This window comes from Zeus faber, assembly GCF_960531495.2.
Source record: "Zeus faber genome assembly, chromosome: 1".
NCBI classification, from domain to species: Eukaryota; Metazoa; Chordata; class Actinopteri; order Zeiformes; family Zeidae; genus Zeus; species Zeus faber.
Genome location: NC_137193.1, coordinates 5,964,372 through 5,988,163, shown reverse-complemented (window position 1 = coordinate 5,988,163; position 23,792 = coordinate 5,964,372). Strand labels below are relative to the sequence as shown.

Here is a 23,792-nt window from a genome sequence, read left to right as displayed (position 1 = left end):
TCAGAGCTCCACTTACCGTAGTACAAGTGGCAGGAGATGGAGGGATGGGAGAGGAGGAGGTGGTGGAGGTGGGCGTGCTGCTGGAGTGCTGGAAGATCTCATCCTCTAAGTGCGAGTGCCCTGGTGGGGAGGTGGCAACCAGGGTCTGGGCTGCGGGGGGAGGATGAGAAAAGAGAGGAGGGGGGGGGGCGGGAGAGGGAGAGAGAGGGAGAGAGTTTGAGTTTTAAAAAACACTTTTATTTAACACATGCGGTACCCACTGATACTCCAGCGGCACAAGCAAAAAACAACTAGAAGACAATTCAATGAACAAAAAAGAAATTAATAAATACATATCCGTAATAATACTAATACAAATTAAAGCAAAAATATAAAAACATATTAAACCACACACAAGAGGAAACAAACAACCATTTATTGGGTGACTGCATCTCTACCTCATAGGCCGGTCTAGTACATATCCGTACATGGGCTACGATACGATGCGGGGAGGACACATTTTATTACGGCCCGATGCCATCTGATACGGTTCTTAACATCCGTTTGATGTAGACATTCATTTTAAATGATACATTTAAATATCCAATTCAATAAAAGTGGCATTAATAACCTTCAAATAGATTTATAAAAAAAAAAAAAGACCAGGGAATCCAAGTATTAGTTTTTTTTTGTGTTTTGGTTACTTGGCATTGACTGTGGCAATTAGATATAATGACATATAATATATTGTGATTGTGATACAGTAAAACATAATATCATGTTGTAACCACCCTCAACACGTTGGGAGTGTTGTCAATTGTGGGTTATAATGTGTTTCACTGCGGGCGGTTCGCAGGTCTTGCGAGAGGGAATGTGGGCGGGCGATCTGGTGCGGTGGTGGGGTGTGTGTGGTGAGAGCGAGCGAGAGAGAGCGGGGAGAAGCGTTTGGTTGTCGGCCCGACGCCGTAGGTTAGGGCCAGAACAGTACCTGGAAGCTCACAATAAACCTCAGTGTGCGATAACAGGCGCGTGGGCTCCTGCCACCGTCTCCAACGTCACCATATGAGAATGGGCTGAAGTGCCGAGCGGCGGGTGGAGCAGGGTTCAGGCTGAACAGCCAGTTTGGAGGAAGATCAGGATTGATTTTGTCTCCTTAGTTTCTTACTTGTGTGGAAAACGAAAAACGTAAACCCAACTCTGGAGAATCTGAGGGAGACAGCGCCGCGCCGGCTCTCGCGCCGGTTTTCCTGCGTTTCTTATTTTTGGATCGATTTATTTTTCGTTGAGTTTCCTACATGTATGGAAAGGGAGCCACCACCGCGTCGCCCCGATTATCGTTTTGGAAGTAAGGCAACTTTGCAAGGCTGGATGGGCGAGTCTTCCACAGCCGCTTAGTTTGTACTCAGAGTAGCATCAGCAGCAAAGCTTGGGTCGACCGCTTGGGTCGACTTTAGAACGGGGCCTTCCACCGGCTCCCGCTGCGTTCAGAGCCATGCAGGGGCCCGAGCACCCGCGTGCGTCGCATCCGTTGACGTTGAAACCCGTTTCCGATTCGTACTGGTGAACTGTTAAACCCTGAGCATTCATAAGAGGGCGGGCGCGCGGGAGAGGGAGGGAGAGCGGAAGCGGGGGTGTGGGGGAGGGAGGGAGGGAGGGAGGGAGGGGGAGCGAGCTTATTGTGCGTAATCACCAGGTGTCATGACATTTCACGGCGTATATGTATGACTGTATGTACATGTATGTGACAATCTATTCAACTTCAACTTGAGAAAGAGTGAGAGAGAGAAAGAGGGAGAGAGAGAGGGAGGGAGGTTGCGAGAAAGAGGAGTAGAGAGCGAGAGAGGGAGGAGTGAAGTCAGGGAGGGGGAAGAGAGAGAGGGAGGGAGGGAGGGAGTGAGAGAGGGAGAGAGATTGCGGGGGAGGCAGAGAATGAGAAGGGGGGTGTAGGGAGGGAGCGGTAGAGGGATGAGGGGGTAGAGACAGAGAGTGAGAGAGAAAGTGGGAGGGAGAGGGGGGACAGAGAGAGGAAGGGATGGAGGGAGGGAGAGAGAAAGAGGAGGAGAGAGTCAAGTCAGGGAGGGGGAAGAGAGGGAGGGAGAAAGGGGGAGGGAGGGAGAGGGGAAGAGGGAGGGGGCAGGGATGGAGGGAGTGAGAGAATGGGAGAGAAGGAGAGGGAGAGGGGGGAGAGATTGCGGGGGAGGCAGAGAACGAGAAGGGGGGGTGCAGGGATGGAGCGGTGGAGGGATGGCGGGGGTAGAGAGAGAGAGAGAAAGAGGGAGGGAGAGGGGGGGCAGAGAGAGGGAGGAAAGGAGGGAGAGGGACAAAGAGTGGACGTGAGAGTGAGAGAGAAAGAGGATGTAACAGACGGAGAGAAAGAGGGGCGGAGCCTGAGGAAGAGGCAGAAGGAAGGAAAGGCGGATAAAAGCGAGGGAGGGATGGAGGACCCCACTAAAAGGAGGGAGGGTGAAGCACCAAGCGTCAAAGTGTTAAAGACTCGGATTTCGGGCGACGCCGATTGTAATAAAAGCTTCATAACTTTAGCATGACAACGATACAACAACAGCACGACTGTTTAAAGATGACAACACCTTCCACTGGAACACGGGAAGGTTATAAAATTGATAAAACTGAGAAATACACAACTTTTAACTTTCATACACAAGGCAGTGTTGTGAATATTCAACTGATGATACGTGTATAAATAATAATAATAATAATAACAACAATAAATATAGCTGCAGGCAGCAATGCATGGAGTCCAGGTTAGTCAGTCGCGCATTACAGTTTTCCGAGTTCCCATGGAACGCAGCATCACTTCCTACCAACACGTGTTACAATTTTCCGAGTTCCCTTGGAACGCAGCAGCGGCTCCCTCTCGCCTCGACCCGGCGCAGGGTCTGCGCCAAGCAACCAACGCGGTCTAGACCGCAGCCCCACTCGCCCCGTGCGAGAGCCCACAGAGCCACACCCTGCACATAGAGTATAATACAAGTTGCATTATGATGTCACAAGGCCGCCCACTCCCCCCCACCGCAGCCTGCCCCGCTACGCCAGCGCTCGGCTACTTCTGGTCGGTCGGCAACGGTTTTTCGCGGATTCCTCATCCAAATATAGATTGACGTGGAACAAACTTTGCCCCGAATCCAACGACACTTCATTCATGTCGGTGGGTTCGGCGGTTCCGCTGCGCCAGACACTTTTGGCCGGGAAAATGCCCAGGAGGGAAAAACTAATGAATGTAAAAAAATAATAATAATAAAAAAAAACAACAACCCAAAAAACAAAACAACAATAGGGTGCCAGCCCTGTGAGAAAGTCTAGCTGAGGACAATATAACAAGTAAATATGGATTATGTCGCCTTTAATCTGTTATTTCTGGGGTGAGTACGGTGGCCCAAAAGGACGATCGAGTCAAAACAGGAACATTAGAGGAAACGCACATTTCCCCCCCAGGAGAGCCTGCTCAAAACAAGATCTGCAACACGTTCACAGCTTTGTGGCTCAGGACTGTCCTTGCGGGCCACCGCAGACCCGACCGACCCCTCCCCCGGACTTACGGATGTCCTCCAGGTCGATGTCGTCATAGAGAAACTCGTTCTCCTCAAAGTCGGGATCCTGCGATGAATCCAGGTAGTATTCGACGTCGTCCTGCAGCATCCACACACCACAATGAGCAATGTTAGAATGGTGGCCATGCCGAACGGGTAGAACACCTTACTACGTTCAGTACCACTGAATTACATTCTTATTGGGAAGAATGTAATTCATTCATTCATTGATTCATTGAATCCCTTTGCATGGAGATCATAAAAAAACAAAACATCTTTCGCTGAACATTCTTTTGTTGTACCTTTAGATTTTCTCCGCATTCTTTCAAAATGTTACAGAATTTATGTGGAAAGTGATTTGTTTAATAATTAAGACCAATTTTATTTTACGAAGGGGAAATTCTAGTTTGAATGCAGAACTTGAAAGTATTTGCTCGCCGGGCGAATTAAGTGGAAATCTGCAAGAAGTTTGATATGAATATATTCACGCAATTAATAGCAACTGCTTTTGATGGAGTCGTAGAGTCATTGTAGCTACAATGAACATCGCCCACCGTCGCCAAGAAACTCCCTCAAGCCCTTCTCCAACACCATTTCAGGACAGGAACAGGAACCGTTTGTTAAAGACTGGGAAAATGAATTCCCTATGGCCCTTTAAAGATATACATCTCTCTCTCTCTCTCTCTCTACATACATACACACATATATATAAATACACATACATACACACACACACAATAAATATATATATGTATGTATTCACACACACACACACACACACACACACACACACACACACACACACACACACACACACACACACACACACACACACACACACACACACACACACACACACACACCTGCTGCCAGAGCACTGACCTTGATCTTCCTGATGGCGTCCACCTGGATGGAGTCGTTGTCCAGCATCCTCAGGATGGTCTCCAGCATCCGGATGTGGTAGCGGTGCTTCTCGATGAAGGTCTTCAACTCTTCGATGCGGTCCTGCTTCTGCAAAGAGAGGGGGACCAGAGGGTTTGGGGGGGAGGGTGGGGGAGGAAGGGGGGGATGGGGGGGTGGTTGGGGGGTGGGTGGAGAGAGGGGGACGGGGGACAACACAAGGAGAACCGCATGAGTTTAGCGCTCGACGGCCGGTGATCATTTGTGACGGATAGTTTCTTCAGGGATCCGTGGCAGAGGGACACATTTTGTAAAATGTCCCGGCGCCGTTAAATCGGCCCGGCGCCAGAGATCAGCGCTGGCTGAATGACTCTCGTCCAATCAAACCCCTCGACCGGAACAAACCGCCGTCATCGCTTTTGCTTCGCAGATCTCGTAAAGGGCAATTCAACAATAAAACACAGCACAATAGCAGCCATCACTCCATGTAGTGACTTTATCACAGCCTGCACTGCCCCCACACAACCACCCAGAGGGGAAGGAGTGGAGGAGTCACTGGACTGCCCCCACCCAACCACCCAGAGGGGAAGGAGTGGAGGAGTCACTGGACTGCCCCCACCCAACCACCCAGAGGGGAAGGAGTGGAGGAGTCACCGGACTGTGTTCACCCAACCACCCAGAGGGGAAGGACTCAGGAGTCAGGGGAAGGAGTCACTGGACTGGGCGGACGACATTTTAAATGGGATTTCTAAAAGGTCAGAAAGACGCATCTTACAACAACCAAGCATCGCAACAACCACAGTAACCAACGACACGTCTCGGCCCTCCACGCGTCTCAGTCCTCCGCGTGTCTCGGCCCGGGTTGGATGTTTTGTGCTCTGCGATGCTGAACAGCGTCACCGCACGGAATCTGATCTCTCCAAATGTCACCCGGTTCCACTTCCACACGCGGTGCTCAATGCGATCCATATCGGAGCCACGCACGCAACCTTTTTTGCTAAAATTACATCCCTCATCAAAGATGTGTAATATTACACATCCACCGTATGAAAAACCAGACATTTACTGACATTGAACATCGGGGGAAAAAAAATGAATTTGTTTCGTCAGCTCATTGATGACATGCACCAACTTTACATTCAATTTGGTGCAACATTAAAATTCCCCTTAAACTATGATGGTAAAATAACTGTAGCTCAATTAGCTCGAGTAAAGAGATCCAAGAGGTTTATTTGTCACATACATGTACATTTATGCAGTGAAATGTCTTTGCAACAGAGATTATGCGCAATGGTTACGAAAGGGAATAGATCATGTTTATGGGATAGGCTATTCGTATATACAGTTAGCTCAAATGACTGCAATCAGGTGATGTCATAATTGCATAAAAATAGTGACAGCTCTACTCCTGGGAACAATAATAGAAAATCAACTCAAATTCCCATTCCCAGGCTAAAAAAAAAAAAAAAAAAAAGGCAATGGCAAATGCACCAGAAAGGTTGACTGTTGTGCCGAGCAGCTGTGCCCACAAGTGAGTTTGAAGGCATTTAAGGTGATGATGGGTGGGGTCTGGCCACTGGAGGGAGACCTAGTCAATCATAATCTGACCACAACAAACCGGGGAAGCGGGTTGACAGGGTTAAACCCAAACCCCCTATTTTCCGACATTATTTGATGCGAAGCACATTTTCTGGAGCGTGATTCACTTCCTAGTGCCCGTCGCCAAGTCGTTTTGCCACGCCGTGTGTCACGTCGACGTTCAGGAAGAACCGCTGCACCTGGAAACGTACGTCCTTGCAATAGGCCAGATGAGAAATTAGTTCAGGGGCGCGGATATGAAGCACGAGGTCAAGACGTTTGAGTCCGTTTCCAAGCTTCTTACCTTCTCTCCTTACGACCACCCGACGCCCTCGAGGCTAAACCCACCGAGTGGGTTTTTTTTTTTTTCCCTCCCTTTACAAATTAAGAGGAGATTTTGACGGAGGGGGAGCGAGCGAAAAAGAGGAGCAGCCGGCAAGGCTTTGCTTGTCAGGGCGGTAAAAAAAAAAGCCAAATGGTGTGTCTGAGGAAGGACACGCTATCTGACCTTCGAGTCCTCTTCATTTTAAAGACTACTAAGGAGAGAGGGAAAGCGGAGATAGGAGAACAAGGGGGCGTTGAAAGAGAGAGAGAGAGAGAGAGAGTGTGAAGGAGAGATGGAAAGGAAAAGTGAAGGCGCCAGGAAACCACCGCAGAGAAAAGAGACGGGGGACTGGAAACGCCCTGAAATCACAGGCTGCTTAAGACAATTTTAATGACAAATAAAATGAAATCGAAGACCTTATCTGACGTAAAGGAATATACACACACCTCAACCAGTAGCTGTCTGGTTTATAGCGACAAAAAACTATCTATTCATCATATATATATTTTTTTAAGAAATTAAAGTTGACGTTAATTGAAGTTTTGTGTCATCTTTTTTTTTTAGTTTAGCCCTCACTCGCCAAAATGTATTTCCTAAAAATCTAATTTCAATTGAATGGGGTTGCACATCCCACAGAAATATTTACGACTTTTCAAAACCTGGGGAGAATTTGATAAAAAAAATTATTTCATATATATATTTTTTTTATAAACCCCAATCCAAGACAAAGTGAAGCTTTTAACGGGAGGGGGAAAAGGTGAGAGGGAGAGCAGAGGATGAGGGGAGGTCAGAAGGAAGGAGGGAGGAGGTCAGGGGAGATTAACGGTGGAGACGGTAAGAGAGGAGGGCGGGGGCAGCGAGCGAGGGGGGGATTATGGCTCCTTCCAGGGTAGGCAGGAAGACACAAATCCAAAGTGGCTTATTCCCAGGAAGCAGCGTGTTCCAACGTGGGCCTGAAAAGCTGGCAATTTTCTACGCTGTGGGTTCGGGGGGGAGGGGACATTATGAATTACATTACAAATTTAAAAGAATCGAAAGAAATCGAAGCAGCGAGCGCTGCTAAACCCGTCGAGGTCATCGGTGACCAATCATTCCCAGCTCAAAATGAAGCGTTTCAACCCCCAATGCCAAGCTGGACCGGACGGCCAGTTAAATACTATTATCATCATCATCATCATCTTTTTATTTTGTTTGTTTTCGCCGCCGCGGCCGTTTTGTAAAATTCCAGCCCAAATTGCTGTGAAATTGGATTTTCACAGCAATGTCAGAAATGCCTCGATAAACAGAATGTGAATGGGATGTGCTGCCATTAGCGTGGTCAAAGGCAACTCAAAGGTCCTAGAGGTGTAAACGTTAAAAAACATCCAGACGCAGACGTCTCCATGTTATTAAATGGTTATGAGGTCACTGAAAATGGAACAAGAGACTTGTGTGACATTTAATCATGAAATAAAATGTGGTCAAATCCCAGAGGAAGACAGGAAGGACAGAGGAGGAGGAGGAGGAGGAGGAGGAGGAGAGGAAATGAAGGACATAGGAGGAGGAGAGGAAACAAAGGACATACGAGGAGGAGAGGAAACAAAGGACATAGGAGGAGGAGAGGAAATGAAGGACATAGGAGGAGGAGGAGAGGAAACAAAGGACATAAGAGGAGGAGAGGAAACAAAGGACATAGGAGGAGGAGGGGAAGGACGGAGGAGGAGAGGAAGCGAAGGAGGGGAGGAGGAGAGGAAGGACAGAGGAGGAGGAGCAGAGGACACAAAGAACAGAGGAGGAGAGGAAACAAAGGACCGAGGAGGAGAGGAAACGAAGGAGGGGAGGAGGGGAGGAGGAGAGGAAGGACAGAGGAGGAGGAGCAGAGGACACAAAGAACAGAGGAGGAGAGGAAACAAAGGACTGAGGAGGAGAGGAAACGAAGGAGGGGGGGAGGAGGAGGAGGAGGAGAGGAAACACTCACCTCCTTGTCTCCTTTCTTTTTCCTGGTCTGCACTGAGAGCGACTCCACCTCGCTCTCAAACTGGTCCACCTGCATGTTGAGCGTGTCTATGGTGTTCTGAGGAGAGGGAGCACGGCGTGACCTCGGCCTCCATTACAGTACCAGCAACACAGTCCTGCTCTCCTTAGAGTCCCTTTACATACGTACTTAATTATCCTCTGCAGGCCAATTCATTGTCAGTGACGCAGAAAGTAGGCCATAATAATAATAATAATAATAATAAAGATTCAGGAGGTTATTGTCACACACATTCAATGGAATAAAAATATAAAAACAAAATGGCTATATATGGAAAAATGTGAAAATATAAAATAAAACCTGACAGTTAACTGTACACAACAAAACAGGACAATATACACTAAACCTAATGATAAACAAGCAGAAAAAGTTAAAAATGACCAGAAAAATAAACACGTACGATAACTAATGAAATGAACCTGACAATGAACCAGAAAGATATACCTAAAAATAAGGAAAAGCAGTGCACAATAAAAAATGTACACAATTAATAAAAGCGTGAAAAAAGAATGACAACAAAAACGAAAACTGTAGCAAAATAAACCTAAAAATGTCAACGGTAAACAGAGTGCTAGCAATAAAAAAAAATAAAAAAATCGTGGCTTTTAAATTCATGTAACTCAATGTCGACATGGTTGCCATTGTGAGATGATCAATAGTCCACATCTATTTTTGTTTGACAAACAAACTCAAACGCTGACGCCGCACAGTTTGTGAGCAGAGCTGGGGAGCTCACCGTCAGCCAGGTGCCGATCTCCTCCTTCTCCCTCTGGGCGGGGTCCACCTTCTGCGCCAGGCCCAGGCCTTCTTTGGAGTACGCCTTGGTCTTGGTTTCCCTCTCCACCACCTTGAACCGCTCCATTTGCTGCGGGGACGGCAGACACGCAGCCACTTAGGAAAGGTGAGCAGGTAGACAGGTAAGACAGAGATGCAAGTAGAAGGACAGAAGGATCCGAAGAGCAAGCGCGGACCGGACAAAATGGCCACGTGCACGACTCCCAACAGGGAGAGTGTCAGAAGGTTGTACATCGTGATGCTACAAAAACATTCAGTGTGGTCCTTCATTGGCTGGTTCTTAAATATGAGTAATTATTTGGGCTCAGACAACTACGAAGTCTGAGGGATGCCAGGATCACAATAGCTCAAATGAAATCCCGGATCCGGGGCGAAGCCCCTCCTCCAGGCAGGGGCGGGCTGCCCCGCCCCCCGTTCCCGTGTTGAGCGTGGCAGGGATATGGCAGCGAAGGGAAACTCCTTGGCCAGTGACCAGATGGAGCCTACAGATGAGGATTCTAATAAGTGTATTTCTGCAGTGGCCGTTCTACACGGCGTTGAACGTTGGAAACCTTCGTCTGAGAACGTTGGCGTCCGGACAGGATGCTGTAGCTCGTCTTCCCGGTGCCGGCCCGGTTGGTGTTCGCTGTGAGCCAAGGAGGGATGGGGAAGCTGGGAAGAGGATGCTACGGTTGTCCTTATCAGTCCTTTGTGGAAGAACAAGTACAATTCCTTCCTGGTCGGGGGCCAGGACCGCCAGGATCCGAGACGAGCTGGTTTCCAGTAGGGATTCATTCCACGTTGCACTGCTGACAGAGCCCCCGCCCTCGGAGCCCCGCCCCCTCCCCCCAGCAACATGATTTGTCGAAACACAAAGGAAGCGAACGAAAACCAAACGCTCCGTTTACACACATTTTGGTGCCAACCCCATCAGACCAAAGCTCGGGAAAACTAGTCAAACTTCTCACTCCAAATACAAAGTTAAGGTTGCGCGTCGGGTCGAGGTCAGCGAGGCGTGTGCGCCGCTTTTCGGCAGGACGTGCTTGATATTGATACAGGCGGCGCGGTTTCAGTTTGGCAAGCGCTCTTATTTCCCCCGCTTCCGCGGTCGGCGCTGAACGTTAAGGCGCCATCGCCGTCACATCTGGATGATTAGGAGTTCAAAGCCAGTCGCCGCGTCTCGCTTCATTTTGAAAGCGCGCTGGATTTATTTCAAGCCCCAGAAAGCCGCAATCACGTCTGCGCACCAGCACTGACACCTTTCCCGCCGGTTAATCTCCTCACGTCGCGGGGCTGTATTTCAAATCCCTCTCCGATTTTCGGAACAGAGGACGCCAGCAGGACGTCAAATCATGCTCTGTGATTTGGAACACCAAAGAAAATAAAAGAGCCAGCGACGGTACTCCTCGTACGAGGAGTACCGTCCCCACTACGTCTTGCAAATATCACACAGGTTCAAGCACCTGGGAACCATCCCAGCCAACAACCTGAGCGCAGGCCAACGGTCCAGTCAATCACGGCTGCTTCTCCTTTCGGTCAGGAAGCTCAATTCGGTTCCGCTCAGCCCTCGACGTGTTTCACGCCTGCTCCACCGAGTCTGTACCGAGCCTCCGTTATAGTCAACCGCGTTTTAAGGACTGAGGAGGCCGACATCACGGGGAGGGGGAGAGCGCGAGGAGAACGCAGAACCCAACTTCTGACAGGGGCCGAAAAATAACAATCCCCTTGGACTCCTCTCGGCGAGCCGGGAGGGCCGTGCGGAGCCCCGACAGCGCGTTGCCAGGCTGTAGTGTAAAGACGCTAAAATCGACTGCTCCCCCGGGGATCCTAGAGCCGAGACGATGGAGGGGAGCTCTGACGTAGAGCGAAGTGAAATGCTTTATGTTGTGTTTGCGTCAAACCTACACGGCACCAATCAGTCAGGGCACCAATCACAAATGAGATGAGGCGCAATGGAAACGAACGGGGGAGCGTGGCCCTCGCAGTGCGGCACGGTAGCATGCGAACGTGTGGTTTGAGAATCCGCCATCGGCGTGGGGACCGGGGTCTTGAAACAGTTGTTGCAGACACGTGAGGTTCCTGGAAGACGTACCGGCTACCAGGAAGCACTCCCGGAAAAATAACTCACTTATTCCATAAGAGCCACAGCGGGGAATCGCACGCGTGCCCCATGCAACATTAATGTCACGCTCCACTCACCGCGCGAAGGGGGCAAAGCTCTTAAGATGATGAGACGCACGTGTTTCACGCGGCGGAGTGCGCGTCGATACAACTTATCTACACTTTGACTGTTGAACCGGTGGATTCAACAAGAAATTTAGATTTTTGAGAGTGTGGCTAGGCTCGCAAAAACAAAGATTCTCCAAATGATTTGATTTATTATACTTTGTAAATTGTACATTTCTGGATAATCCTAACTCAGTTTATACGCTTTAGCAGACACAGACGTTAAAACAGCAGTGGAACAACAATAACATGGGAGAAGAGCCTCGGTTCATCAGCTCGCCCCGTTGCTGATGAAGAAGATGTTCCCCAACAGGAATCTTAATCTCTGTAATTTAACCACTCGTCGCTCCCACGGAGGACCGGACACGCGAGGCTTCAAAGCCCGGGATCGCGGCCGCGCAGATCGCCGTCACCAGGACTCCGATCGTTGGCTAGCGGATATACCCAGATCATCTTTGACGGCCTAGTGCACGACTGTTTTCTAACTTTTCCCGCTCTTTTTAAAAGGTGATATCGATATGGGATCCGTACATCGCGTTCCAAATTATGATGCAAATTGGATTGAAGTGTCCTAAACATTTAATTTGTTGTTTTTGGATTGAACTCATGGATGGTGTTGTGTCTCAGGGCTCTTTGGATCACTGGAATCAACCTCAGACACCTGTGATAATTAGTTTGCCAGCTGAGCCCAATTAAAGGAAAACTACTTAAAAGGACGTTCCACATTATGAAGCAGCCACAGGTTTCAAGCAACATGGGAAATAAAAAGGATCTCTCTGCTGCCGAAATGCCTCAAATAGTGCAACGCCTTGGTCAAGGTATGAAAACATTCGATATTTCACGAAAACTTAAGCGTGATCATCGTACCGTGGAGAGATTTGTGGCTGATGTCATTGCAAAGCAGCAAACAGGTATTTGAAGCTGCTGGTGCCTCTGGAGTCCAGCCAACCTCAAGGTGTAGGATCCTCCAGAGGCTTGTAGCTGTGCATAAAGCTACTATTGGGCCCCCTCTAAGCAATGCTCACAAGCAGAAACGGCAGAAGCACCATCTCATGCTGCAAAGAATACCTCTGTGGCATAAAAGGAGAGAAACTCATGGTGTGGCCCCCATCCTCCCCTGACCTCCACCCTATTGAGAACATTTGGAGCATCCTCCAGCAAAAGATCTCTGAGGGTGGAGGCAGTTGGCATCAAACCAGCAGCTCTGGGAGACTGTTCTGACGTCCTGCAAAGAAATTCAAGCAGAAACTCTCCAAAAACTCACAAGTTCAATGGAGGCAAGAACAGTGAAGGTGATATGAAAGAAGGCTCCTATGTTGACATGGAACTTGGCCTGTTCAGATGTTTTTGATTGAAATAGCTGCTGCACATTCAACAAACGACCATTTTCAGTTCTTTACAACCTATAAAATGTTTTGAAACTCTCTTGTGCATAACAATTTGGAACAGTGCGTTTTGAGTTTTTTATTTTTGAATAACATACTGTTATCATTGAGAAGTTTGTTCAATGACATTAGAATTATACCCTAACGGTTGATGACTGGAAAATTATACTGACTGTCATTTGCATCGACTATTGAGGAAAATATAATTTGCATAATAATTTGGAACGCGGTGTACACCCATGCTTTTGTGACGTTTAGTTATCAAACAAAGTAAAAATTCAATGAAAGATCAATGGTGTGTCCGTCCACGCCGTCGAGGCACGGACTCAGATCGAGCGCTCGCTGTGAGGGGCCGGCCTCTCTCGTGACACGGGACTGGAGACCTCGCCAGGAAAACGGGTGGAGCCAGGCGACACCGCTTATGCAGTCATAGTGGTCACAGCTCTGAAGCTAACGTACATAGAGTTCATTGTTAAACTTCCAATTCACTCAAAGGGCCGGCCCGCATTCATACGTGGGCCACGTTTGGCCCCGGGTCACCAGCCGAACAGCGTAATAAAAACAAGGTTATGGAGCCATGCAGCTTTTTTTGCAACGCTCGCCGACCAACCGCCGGCTGCTGCTGCTGACGTGGGTGTAAATGCTTTCCCAAACGCGGTGACACACCCTCCTTGCCGCCTCGCTCTCTTCCCGCTGTCCCGTGTCTCCGCTCACGCCTCGCAGCCTCGGCACTTGGCGTCGGTGCGGGGGGGGGGGAATCTATCTTGATCCCAATTACAGGGAACCGCCTGGAGGAAGAGCGGAGGAGAGGGGGCCGCTGGGTCTCAGCGGGTGGAGCCACTTCCCCAGAGATCTTCAAAATCCTGCAGAGCTCTTCTTGAGGCACAAATCACTACTTTGTCTCATGCAAAGTCACGGAATATATCAGAGGATGAAATGAAAAGAGCCTCAAAAACCCGGAGGTTTAAGTTTGTCTCGCCTCTTCTTTTCGGAAAATCGCGTGGGAAGTGGGCGTGGCTATTGTGGGTGGGAGTGGTCAGTAGACCACGCCCCTCATCAATTGCCACTGAAATGCTTGCACTAGTCTCCGCAAAAACACGATCCATTTAAAGTTTCATTTTAAGTAAATGAAATGTGTTTATTTTCATACCAATTTTGTAAACATGTTTTATGTTCCACCTTCGTTTTGCTAAGAAATTGAACCAGGCTGTAGTTCGTTCTGAGCCTAAATTTGACGTCAGACTTCTTAACGTCCTGCACACAACACTCTGTTTATCTCTTCCCCACCATCTGAACCAAACGCAGGCTGGACTGTGCTTTCCTCGGCGCGTCAACGTCCAATTTCAGGTCAACAAAACGCAAACACGCGGCTGGGACAGCAGCTTGGGGCGGAAGGAAAACCCCGACATAAAAGAGCATCATGATGACAACGGCTCAGATGCCTCGCTGTGTGGGCAGGCGGCCGGCTACAGTCCTCATCACAGTCGGCGTGGCCGCTATGAAGAGCACCCAGTGCTGTGTGTGGGTTCAAGTGTCAATTATATTTGTTGTTGTTTTGTTTTTTTTACAGGCTACAGGGCTCTTTCCACTATCTCCCCCCCTCCACTCGTAGCACCGGTGCTCCTGACTGAAATGTTTCGGAGCACCAGCACCGCATCCAGGATCCGTGTATTTTTTCCCATCTTAACTGTGTGGCTGAGAATGCTTCGGTAATAAATGGACAACTGGCGTAAGTAACAATGTGCTGTTTCATTTTGAAGGAAAAGGTCACAAAGTGAGGTCGTGCTTTAAACAGAAAAAAAAATCGTTAAGTCAAAATAATGTTTTGGATCAGTGCTATTTTTGAGATTTTTTTTGTGAACTAAACCCGTTTCGCCATTCCCGCACGTCACACGTTAACTTAAAACTGCCAGGTTGTACGAACCACAGGTTTTTGGCGGGGAAAACTTTTACGACCCGCCTCTTTTATCTGACCGGCTCAGCGACCATCATGTGAGGCCGACTAGCACCGCTGCTGTTTGGCTCTCGACCAAAAGTTCAGGAGGAAGAGTCGCACGGAGAAGAGAGGACCTCGAGCGGCACACAGAATTTCAAGCGGCGCACCCCACCATAACGCCAGTGAAGGCACCGGCGCCATAGTAGTACTGGGTCTGTTGCGCGCGCACGCGTGTGTGTGTGTGTGTGTGTGTGTGTGTGTGTTTGAGCGAGAGAGATGTGCAGCTCTACAATGAAATAGGGTCTTACCTATTTGAAATAGTAGGACAAAAAAATAAATAAATGTGGCGATCAATGTTGACACTGCGAGAGCCTCACCTCTCCATCGCTCCCTGTCTCTCTCTCGCTCACACACCAATACTTGCCCCCTCCCCAGCGTTTCACATGATATATGACGGTGATTACGAAAAACAGTCTGCATACTGGCCAGTCGCGCTGGTGCTCCCGGTTATAAAATATAGTCGCACCGTCTCCAAAAATGGCCACAAAAAGCGACCAAAGGCGGCAGTGTGGAGCCCCGGGGTACAAACTGTAACGTGACCTTGTGATGGGGGCAGGGCGGCGCGGTAACTCTTCTGTCATATTTCACTCTTACAAAGTAGGGCATTGTACCTTCAGGGGTACAAGGGCTTGCCACACAGGCGGGGCCCTCTGCGGTACGCTCATTCTACCCTTGGCATGAGTACTTGTTTATCATTTCCACTGGTACAGAAATGGTACCAATTTGGCCTCCACACGGTACTGCCGCCTGAAGAAGCCTCTGTACCCCGACATGTACAATGTGGTACTGTCTTTTATAAGAGTGGGCAAATACATATGTCGTCTACATTAACGAACATAAGAATAAGGGTTACATTTTTTGTTTTGTTCAATAAGGAAATTAAGTAAAATAAAATATCTAAAATAAAAACACAATGTATTTATTTGCTTTACTTAGAGGAAAGGGGCACGATATAATATTATCGATATCATTGATCAACGAATATTATTTTCGAGGAATTTAATGCTTGATCAGAATGACAGCTCAATAGATCCGGCAGCAATTTTTTTGTCATTCTTATTTGTCAAAAAAAAATTAACAAATTTAAATTTAATTAGATCATTACTTTCATATACTCTTCACATGTTAACAAACGACGGTAGGGCACTTTTACGACCCGCCTCTTTGTCTGATGGGCATCATGTGACATTGACGAGCGCCGCTGCTGTTTGGCTCTCGACCAGAGGCGAGTCGCACGGGAGAGGAGAGCGGCAGCGCGCCACACAGGGGGGTCTCCGGCAGCGCGCTCAGTGCTAATGTTTAGTGAAGCCGCGCGTGGGTTCGGAACCTGAGGGCGCATATTTAACATCGGCAGCTCCGACATGGCACTGAAATCTGTATTGCGAGTCGGTCGATACCTATCGTATAGGAACTGGTGCCAAAGTGGGGGGGAGAGAGAGAGAGAGAGAGAGAGAGAGAGAGAGAGAGAGAGAGAGAGAGAGAGAGAGAGAGAGAGAGAGAGAGAGAGAGAGAGAGAGAGAGAGAGAGAGAGAGAGAGGCGCCACGCGCAGCTCAACAATGAATTAAGATTTTACCCATTTTAAATATATAGAAAATCTATATGTGGCGGTCAAAGTTGACCCCGGCGGGCCGCAGGGGTTGCAGTACACTGGGGCCCATGCACAGGGCCAAAAACCCTTTCAGAATAGTTCAGAGAATAGTTTCAAGAGGTGGTTCTGAAGTGGGATGTATTTTGAAAGTAAACTAAACAGCACACATCTCACCATTCTTGAGCTCAAAGATTATACCTTACCAAATTAAAATAAAAAATAAAAATACACACACACACACACAGAATGCAGGTTGAGGCTCAACGCTGTGATATCCAATACACTGCATGAAAGCACACACACACACACACACACACACACACACACACACACACACACACACACACACACACACACACACACACACACACACACACACACACACACACACACACACACACACACACCAAATTATTATGCAAATGATATTTTTCTCTGATTTTCCTAAATAGTCGATGCAAATGACAGTCAGTATAATTTTCCAGTCATCAACCGTTAGGGTATAATTCTAATGTCATTGAACAAACCTCTCAATGATAACAGTATGTTATTCAAAAATAAAAAATCTCAAAACGCACTGTTCCAAATTAATATGCACAAGAGAGGCTCAAAGCATTTTATAGGTTGTTAAGAACTGAAAATGGTCATTTGTTGAATGTGCAGCAGCTATTTCAATCAAAAACATCTGAACAGGCCAAGTTCCATGTCAACATAGGAGCCTTCTTTCATATCACCTTCACTGTTCTTGCCTCCATTGAACTTGTGAGTTTTTGGAGAGTTTCTGCTTGAATTTCTTTGCAGGACGTCAGAACAGCCTCCCAGAGCTGCTGTTTTGATGCCAACTGCCTCCACCCTCATAGATCTTTTGCTGGAGGATGCTCCAAAGGTTCTCAATAGGGTGGAGGTCAGGGGAGGATGGGGGCCACACCATGAGTTTCTCTCCTTTGATGCCCATAGCAGCCAATAACACAGACGTATTCTTTGCACCATGAGATGGTGCATTGTCAGGCATGAAGATGGTTTTGCTACGTAAGGCCCGGTTCTTCTTTTGTACCATGGAAGAAAGTGCTCAGTCACAAACTCTATATACTTTGCCGAGGTGAGTTTTCACACCTCCAGGGGCCCTAAAGGGGCCTTCCAGCTCTCTCCCCATGATTCCAGCCCAAAACATGACTCCGCCACCTCCTTGCTGACGTGGCAGCCTTGTTGGGACATGGTGGCCATCCACCAACCATCCACTACTCCATCCACCTGCACCATCCAGGGTTGCACGGCACTCATCAGTAAACAAGACTGTTTGAAAATGAGTCTTCCATTATTTCTGGGCCCCCTGCAACCGTTTCTGCTTGTGAGCATTGCTTGGGGGGGGGGGGGGGCAATAGTAGCTTTATGCACAGCTACAAGACTCTGGAGGATCCTACACCTTGAGGTTGGCTGGACTCCAGAGGCACCAGCAGCTTCAAATACCTGTTTGCTGCTTTGTAACGACATTTTAGCAGCTGCTCTCTGCATCCCATGAATTTGTCTGTCAGGAACCTTCCTCATTCTGCCTTTATCTGCACCAACCCGTCTGTGCTCTGAAACAGCCACAAATCTCTCCACGGTACGATGATCGCGCTTAAGTTTTTTTGTGAAATATCGAATGTTTTCATACCTTGACCAAGGCGTTGCACTATTTGAGGCTTTTCGGCAGCAGAGAGATCCTTTTTCTTTCCCATGTTGCTTGCCTGTGGCTGCTTCATAATGTGGAACGTCCTTCTTAAGTAGTTTTCCTTTAATTGGGCTCAGCTGACAAACTAATTATCACAGGTGTCTGAGATTGATTCCAGTGATCCAAAGAGCCCTGAGACACAACACCATCCATGAGTTTAATCCAAAAACAATAAATTAAATGTTTAGGACACTTCAATCCAATTTGCATCATAATTTGGAACGCGGTGTACACTGCTTATCAACAACACTTTTCTGGTTTCTCTTAAAGAATATTCCACAACTCCCAAACTTGTCAAGTTCTGGAAAACGATAGAGCACTGAATAGGTTTCAAGACTTTGCAGAGTTCCACAACGCTCAAACAATCTCGAGCGGGAGCTTCCACTCTAGCAGCAGTGTTGCTATGACCACAGGGTCTCCTCCTCCTCCTCCTCCTCCATCCATTCTTCAACTCACCGTTTCTATGAGTTTGCGATTTTCTACGAGCTGCCTTTTGTCTTTGATCTCGTTGGATGCCACCCACGTCTTGATCTGGTCTCTGAGCCGCTGGGGGGGAGCAAGAGATACAGAGAGGGAGGCGAGAGAAAAGAGTAGAAAATAAAGAGGTGCACGTTAGTCAACTGGGCACGCGGCGCGGTCCTGGACGGCGCTTCACGTGTTGCCGTATAAGTACGCACGGCTCGGCGGGGGGCGAGCTCGGTTTTCATGGAAACACAAAGATGCAGCAGAATGCAGGTTGAGGCGCAACGCTGTGATATCCAATATACTGTACGCACGCACGCACGCACGCACGCACGCACGCACGCACACACGCACACACACACACACACACACACACACACACACACCACAGAATCAAATACATTGGATTACTCTATGATATTATTTCAAGCCATGAAACAAAAGTAAAATCAGGTGAAGGGCGACAACATCATGGTAAATGGGCATCATATCAGATGGCCAACAGGCACCTCAAAATTGCTTAATGTTTACCCAGATGTCTAAAACAGACAGTATATGCTTTGTAAAACTTTAAATATGCATTCCTAAGAGTTTCTAGGTGATCGTCACCAAAACCATTATTTTATTACTAAATGTATTCCTTACTTCCTTACTATTTATTTTATTACTAAATGTATTCCTTACTTCCTTACTATTTATTTTATTACTAAATGTATTCATTTCCTTACTTATTTTATTACTAAATGTATTCATTTCCTTATTATTTATTTTATTACTAAATGTATTCATTTCCTTACTATTTATTTCATTACTAAATGTATTCATTTCCTTATTATTTACATTACTAAATGTATTAATTTCCTTACTATTTATTTCATTACTAAATGTATTCATTTCCTTATTATTTATATTACTAAATGTATTAATTTCCTTACTATTTATTTCATTATTAAATGTATTCATTTCCTTATTATTTATATTACTAAATGTATTCATTTCCTTACTATTTATTTCATTACTAAATGTATTAATTTCCTTATTATTTATATTACTAAATGTATTAATTTCCTTGTTATTTATTTTATTACTAAATATATTAATTTCCTTACTATTTATTTAATTACTAAATATATTCATTTCCTTACTATTTATTTTATTACTAAATGTATTCATTTACTTATTTATTTTATTACTAAATGTATTAATTTCCTTATTATTTATTTTATTACTAAATGTATTAATTTCCTTATTATTTATTTTATTACTAAATGTATTCATTTCCTTACTATTTATTTCATTACTAAATGTATTAATTTCCTTATTATTTATATTACTAAATGTATTAATTTCCTTATTATTTATTTTATTACTAAATGTATTAATTTTCTTATTATTTATATTACTAAATGTATTCATTTCCTTATTATTTATTTTATTACTAAATGTATTCATTTCCTTCCTATTTATTTAATTACTAAATGTATTAATTTCCTTACTATTTATCTCATTACTAAATATATTCATTTCCTTACTATTTATTTCATTACTAAATATATTCATTTCCTTACTATTTATCTCATTACTAAATATATTCATTTCCTTACTATTTATTTCATTACTAAATATATTCATTTCCTTACTATTTATTTTATTACTAAATTCAGATGCAACTGGCCAATTCAATGGATGATCATTTAACGGAACTGATAAGAACTCATTTAGATAAACCATTGAATATCTCTTTGGTGGAGCTGTATTTTAGGGCACGGGGCTCCATCTTCACTCACCTGTAGCTTTTTAATCTCCTTCTTGAGATCTGCTTCATATTTCTCCTTCTGGTTGGCATTGGCTGCATTGTGAAGCTGCGTGGAGAATGAAGAAAACCTTAAAAACGAGCTGATGCCAGCCAGAGCAGAGCAGCTCCATCGGAGGAAAATACTCCAGCGAGGAAACGACTGGGTTCAATTATTCAACATCTCGCCAGGGCCCATTATTGGAAAATAACCGTTACCTGTAACCTAAAAAAAAAAAAAAGGTACAGGACGTTTTATTGTTGTGCTTTTTAAACGCTGAATGGGCTGCGTTTGATATAGCGGCCTTTCCAGTCCACGGGGCACGAATGCACTTTTCAGTTTCATCCATTCCCGCCCATCTAAACACCAGCGGCGGAGAGACGGCCACGCCAGGCCCCAGCCTGAAGAGCCTCCAGTTAACGGGCTCCTGCGACAGAGTTAGAGGACTGTGCTGTTGTCTCTCTCTTAGCTGCACACAGGGCTCTGCACGCAGGGTGAACTTAACAAACCCTAGAAACAATTGGAACGCTGGTTGATTTATAATTAGTAAAAAAAAAAATACATAAAAACAAAACGGCTTTCAGAACAAAGCCCGGAGGGCCTTGGAATCGGCGAGGGGACACTTCAGTCGCCGTGGCTTGACTCTCAGCCCGGGGCGTGGCAGAAAATGGGGCAGGTTGAGAAATGTGGAAGCTCAGAGTGATGTCACCGCAGGGAAAGGGGCTTTAGCACAACACTCAAGTAGGGCTGCGCCATACAGACAAAAAAAAAAAGAAAAAAAAAAGAAAATCACAGAGTACGTTTTTGGGCAGGTGAAAATTTGTCACAGCATCTCGTCTGAACGTTGTGTTTTTCTCTTCTTTTCATGTTTATGGTCAGTAGCGGTGTCCCTTAGGTGTGGATACATAGCGCAATGTAGTTTGGAGGTTATAATATGATGATCACAAAACACGTCTCCATTAAAGTGTAGTCATCAGGTGAAGCTTTTCTAATCATCGTGTCGTTATATTTGCATACTTGTGCTGGTACGGGGGCCATTTGAAAGTATTTTGGTATATACGGTGTATACTGTCATCAGGTGGTTGTTTTTAAGATCATATTCGACGTTTGCTGCTGCAACCTGAACTCGCTGGATCAGAAAGGACGGCCGCGTGCGAGCGTCACAGCGTCTGTTCAAATACCAAACTTTGCTCGGGCCTGCACTGAAAGAGGAACCGAAGCGCAGGGACGGCCTCATCCGCAGGCCCATCGCCGCCCACCACAGTCCCTTCATCCAATTGGCCGAGAGAAAAAAAAAAAAAAAAAAAAAAAAAAAAAAAAGAAAGAGCACAACGCGAGTGGCGCCCGGTGCGGCCCGAGCTCGCGTTCGACCGGGGATCAACCCGCCCGCGACGGTGCCGCAGGGCGGCTCCGATTTCAGGGCTCGGCTCGGGACGCACGCGGGAGCGGAGACAGAGGAAGCGTGCGTGACAGCCAAACCGCAGCCACGTCGCCGTGCTCCCCAAACTGACCCCCGAACCCGGTTCTAGCGGCGAGACGACGGTCCTGTCTTACCTTCTGCCAAATGTCTTCAAATTGTTCTACTCCTTCCGACACTTTTTTCAAACATCGATCTATTTCACCTGGGGGGGGGTGGAGACAGAGAGAGATGGGGATGGGAGACAAAAATCATGATACGTGTAAGTTTAAGGGTTCCGAAAATGGGGTCCGTGGCCCCCTCAGGGTCCTCAGAGGAATTGCAGGGTGCGTCCAAAAGGGTTTTTCCCCCCCTTTTTTATTTTTTAATATGACCTTTTTATTTGTTTTCCATTGTTAGTATTCAGATAGTAGGGCAGTATATCTATGCAGTATGCAGTATCTGTAAGTAAATATGATTTGGAAATTTGTTTTTTCACAGAATATATGAACAAAATATAATAAAAAATACATAGATCCACCCCAAGCTTTTTTTTTTTTTCTCTTCTTTTCTTTCTAGCTGTGTTGCCCTTTTTGAAGGGGAGGGGGGGGACGACACTTAAGCAAAACAAAAGCAGGCACGATAACACCGTGCACATTTTTCATTATTATATACATTTTTCAAACAAGCACGCAAAACAAGGACAGCTGAGCAACGAAAAGACATACATCCCTTTGTACCGATGCAAACACACACAACGGGTGTAAAGCATCAACACCAGGTTAACGACATGCTGCTGGCAGCTCATCAAACATGCATGCCCAAAGAGCTGGAAAGGCTGTGTGTGTATGTATGTGTGTGTGTGTGTGTGTGTGTGTGTGTGTGTGTGAATTGCCTTCCATTAATGTGTCACCCTAAAACCGAGTAAAAAATGCAAAGCCACGTGAAATAGTGCAGGAAAGGCGTGCCTGTGTGTGTGTGTGTGTGTGTGTGTGTGTGTGTGTGTGTGTGTGTGTGTGTGTGCATGCGTGTCAGTAATCAGAGCAAAACAGAAAAGTAGCCGATCAACATAATTTGAGCCCACTGCCTCATCTCGTGAGCCGGTTTCCTCCTCCGATCACGTTTCCACCCAAATTTAAAAGGGAATCTTCAGCCAATCTTTAGAGAAGTGTTGCAGCAATGCCAAGCAGGTGCATTTCATCAGTTGGGTTTAAAGAAAACAAAGAGGTCGACCACAACTTTTATCTTTCAATGTTCGACGTCCAAAAAAAGCCTCTCCTTCTTGAAGGTGATGCGTTGCCAAACTATTACACGTGCGCGCTATCAATCCATTTGACATCATATTAATCAAACACGCAGCTCATTCGCTAATGGCGTCTGCAAGCCTCCGGCGTCAACTATTCAACGTCTCGCCAGCGTTTTTTTGTGTTTTTTTTCCCCTCCCCTAAAGTTTTTCCTAAAGAGAGATTTGGGGTTGGGCTGTGGGAGACAGGTGGACGGCCTAGCAAACAGAGGAGGCTGAAGGAGGGGGAGGGAGGACGGCTGCGAGGAGGGGGAGGGATCGGGGGAGAACAGCCGGAGGGATGTGAAGAGCCGGGGAGCGGCCGGACAAAAAAAAAAAAGAAGCCATAAGAGCCCCCCCCCCCCAGCAAACACATCAGCACTGCCGCTTGAGGCTCCTCTTGACCAGACGCGGGGGACATTTTTTTGAAAATTGGCCAAATAATTCCCACCCCCACCCTTACTCCCTGCGAGTTGTTAGTGCAGCCTGGACTCGGGCGCGGTCGGCTTTGCCGCGCCCGCCCGGGCCTCGCTGGTGAGCCGAACTGGATGTTGCCGCGTCCCGGCCGCCGGCCCTTCCAACTCTTGCGGACGAGGTCACCCGTCTATTTAAGACCGAATTGACTGTACTGCTCTGCCGCCCTGTCACTCCGCCTCCACCCCAGGCATCTCAACCCCACCTTTAAAAACCATGGGGTGTGTTTGGTGAGGCCCACAACAAAGGCGGCATGAGGCTGGCCCGTTAATTAAAACAAACCTCACCGGACCGGGGAAGTAAAACATTGGACGGCCTTGCGGTCATACAGCCTTGCGGTCATACAGCCTTTCCCAGTGG

General features: G+C 46.8%; 1 protein-coding gene across 1 annotated transcript in view; it reads right to left on the bottom strand.

The window, feature by feature from the left end:
• Positions 1–23,792, bottom strand: part of LOC307246524 (CCR4-NOT transcription complex subunit 3-like) — a gene marked incomplete at its 3' end in the record, with an annotated part of 55,423 nt that overhangs the window by 15,982 nt on the left and 15,649 nt on the right. Inside the window, exons 3-10 of the mRNA XM_080022467.1 lie at positions 21,835–21,902; positions 20,275–20,349; positions 18,482–18,571; positions 9,081–9,209; positions 8,288–8,383; positions 4,410–4,538; positions 3,537–3,627; positions 17–150 (exon numbers count right to left, since the gene is read on the bottom strand). Coding sequence (XP_079878593.1) covers positions 17–150; positions 3,537–3,627; positions 4,410–4,538; positions 8,288–8,383; positions 9,081–9,209; positions 18,482–18,571; positions 20,275–20,349; positions 21,835–21,902 — 812 coding nt within the window. The remainder of the gene's footprint in view (positions 1–16; positions 151–3,536; positions 3,628–4,409; positions 4,539–8,287; positions 8,384–9,080; positions 9,210–18,481; positions 18,572–20,274; positions 20,350–21,834; positions 21,903–23,792) is intronic.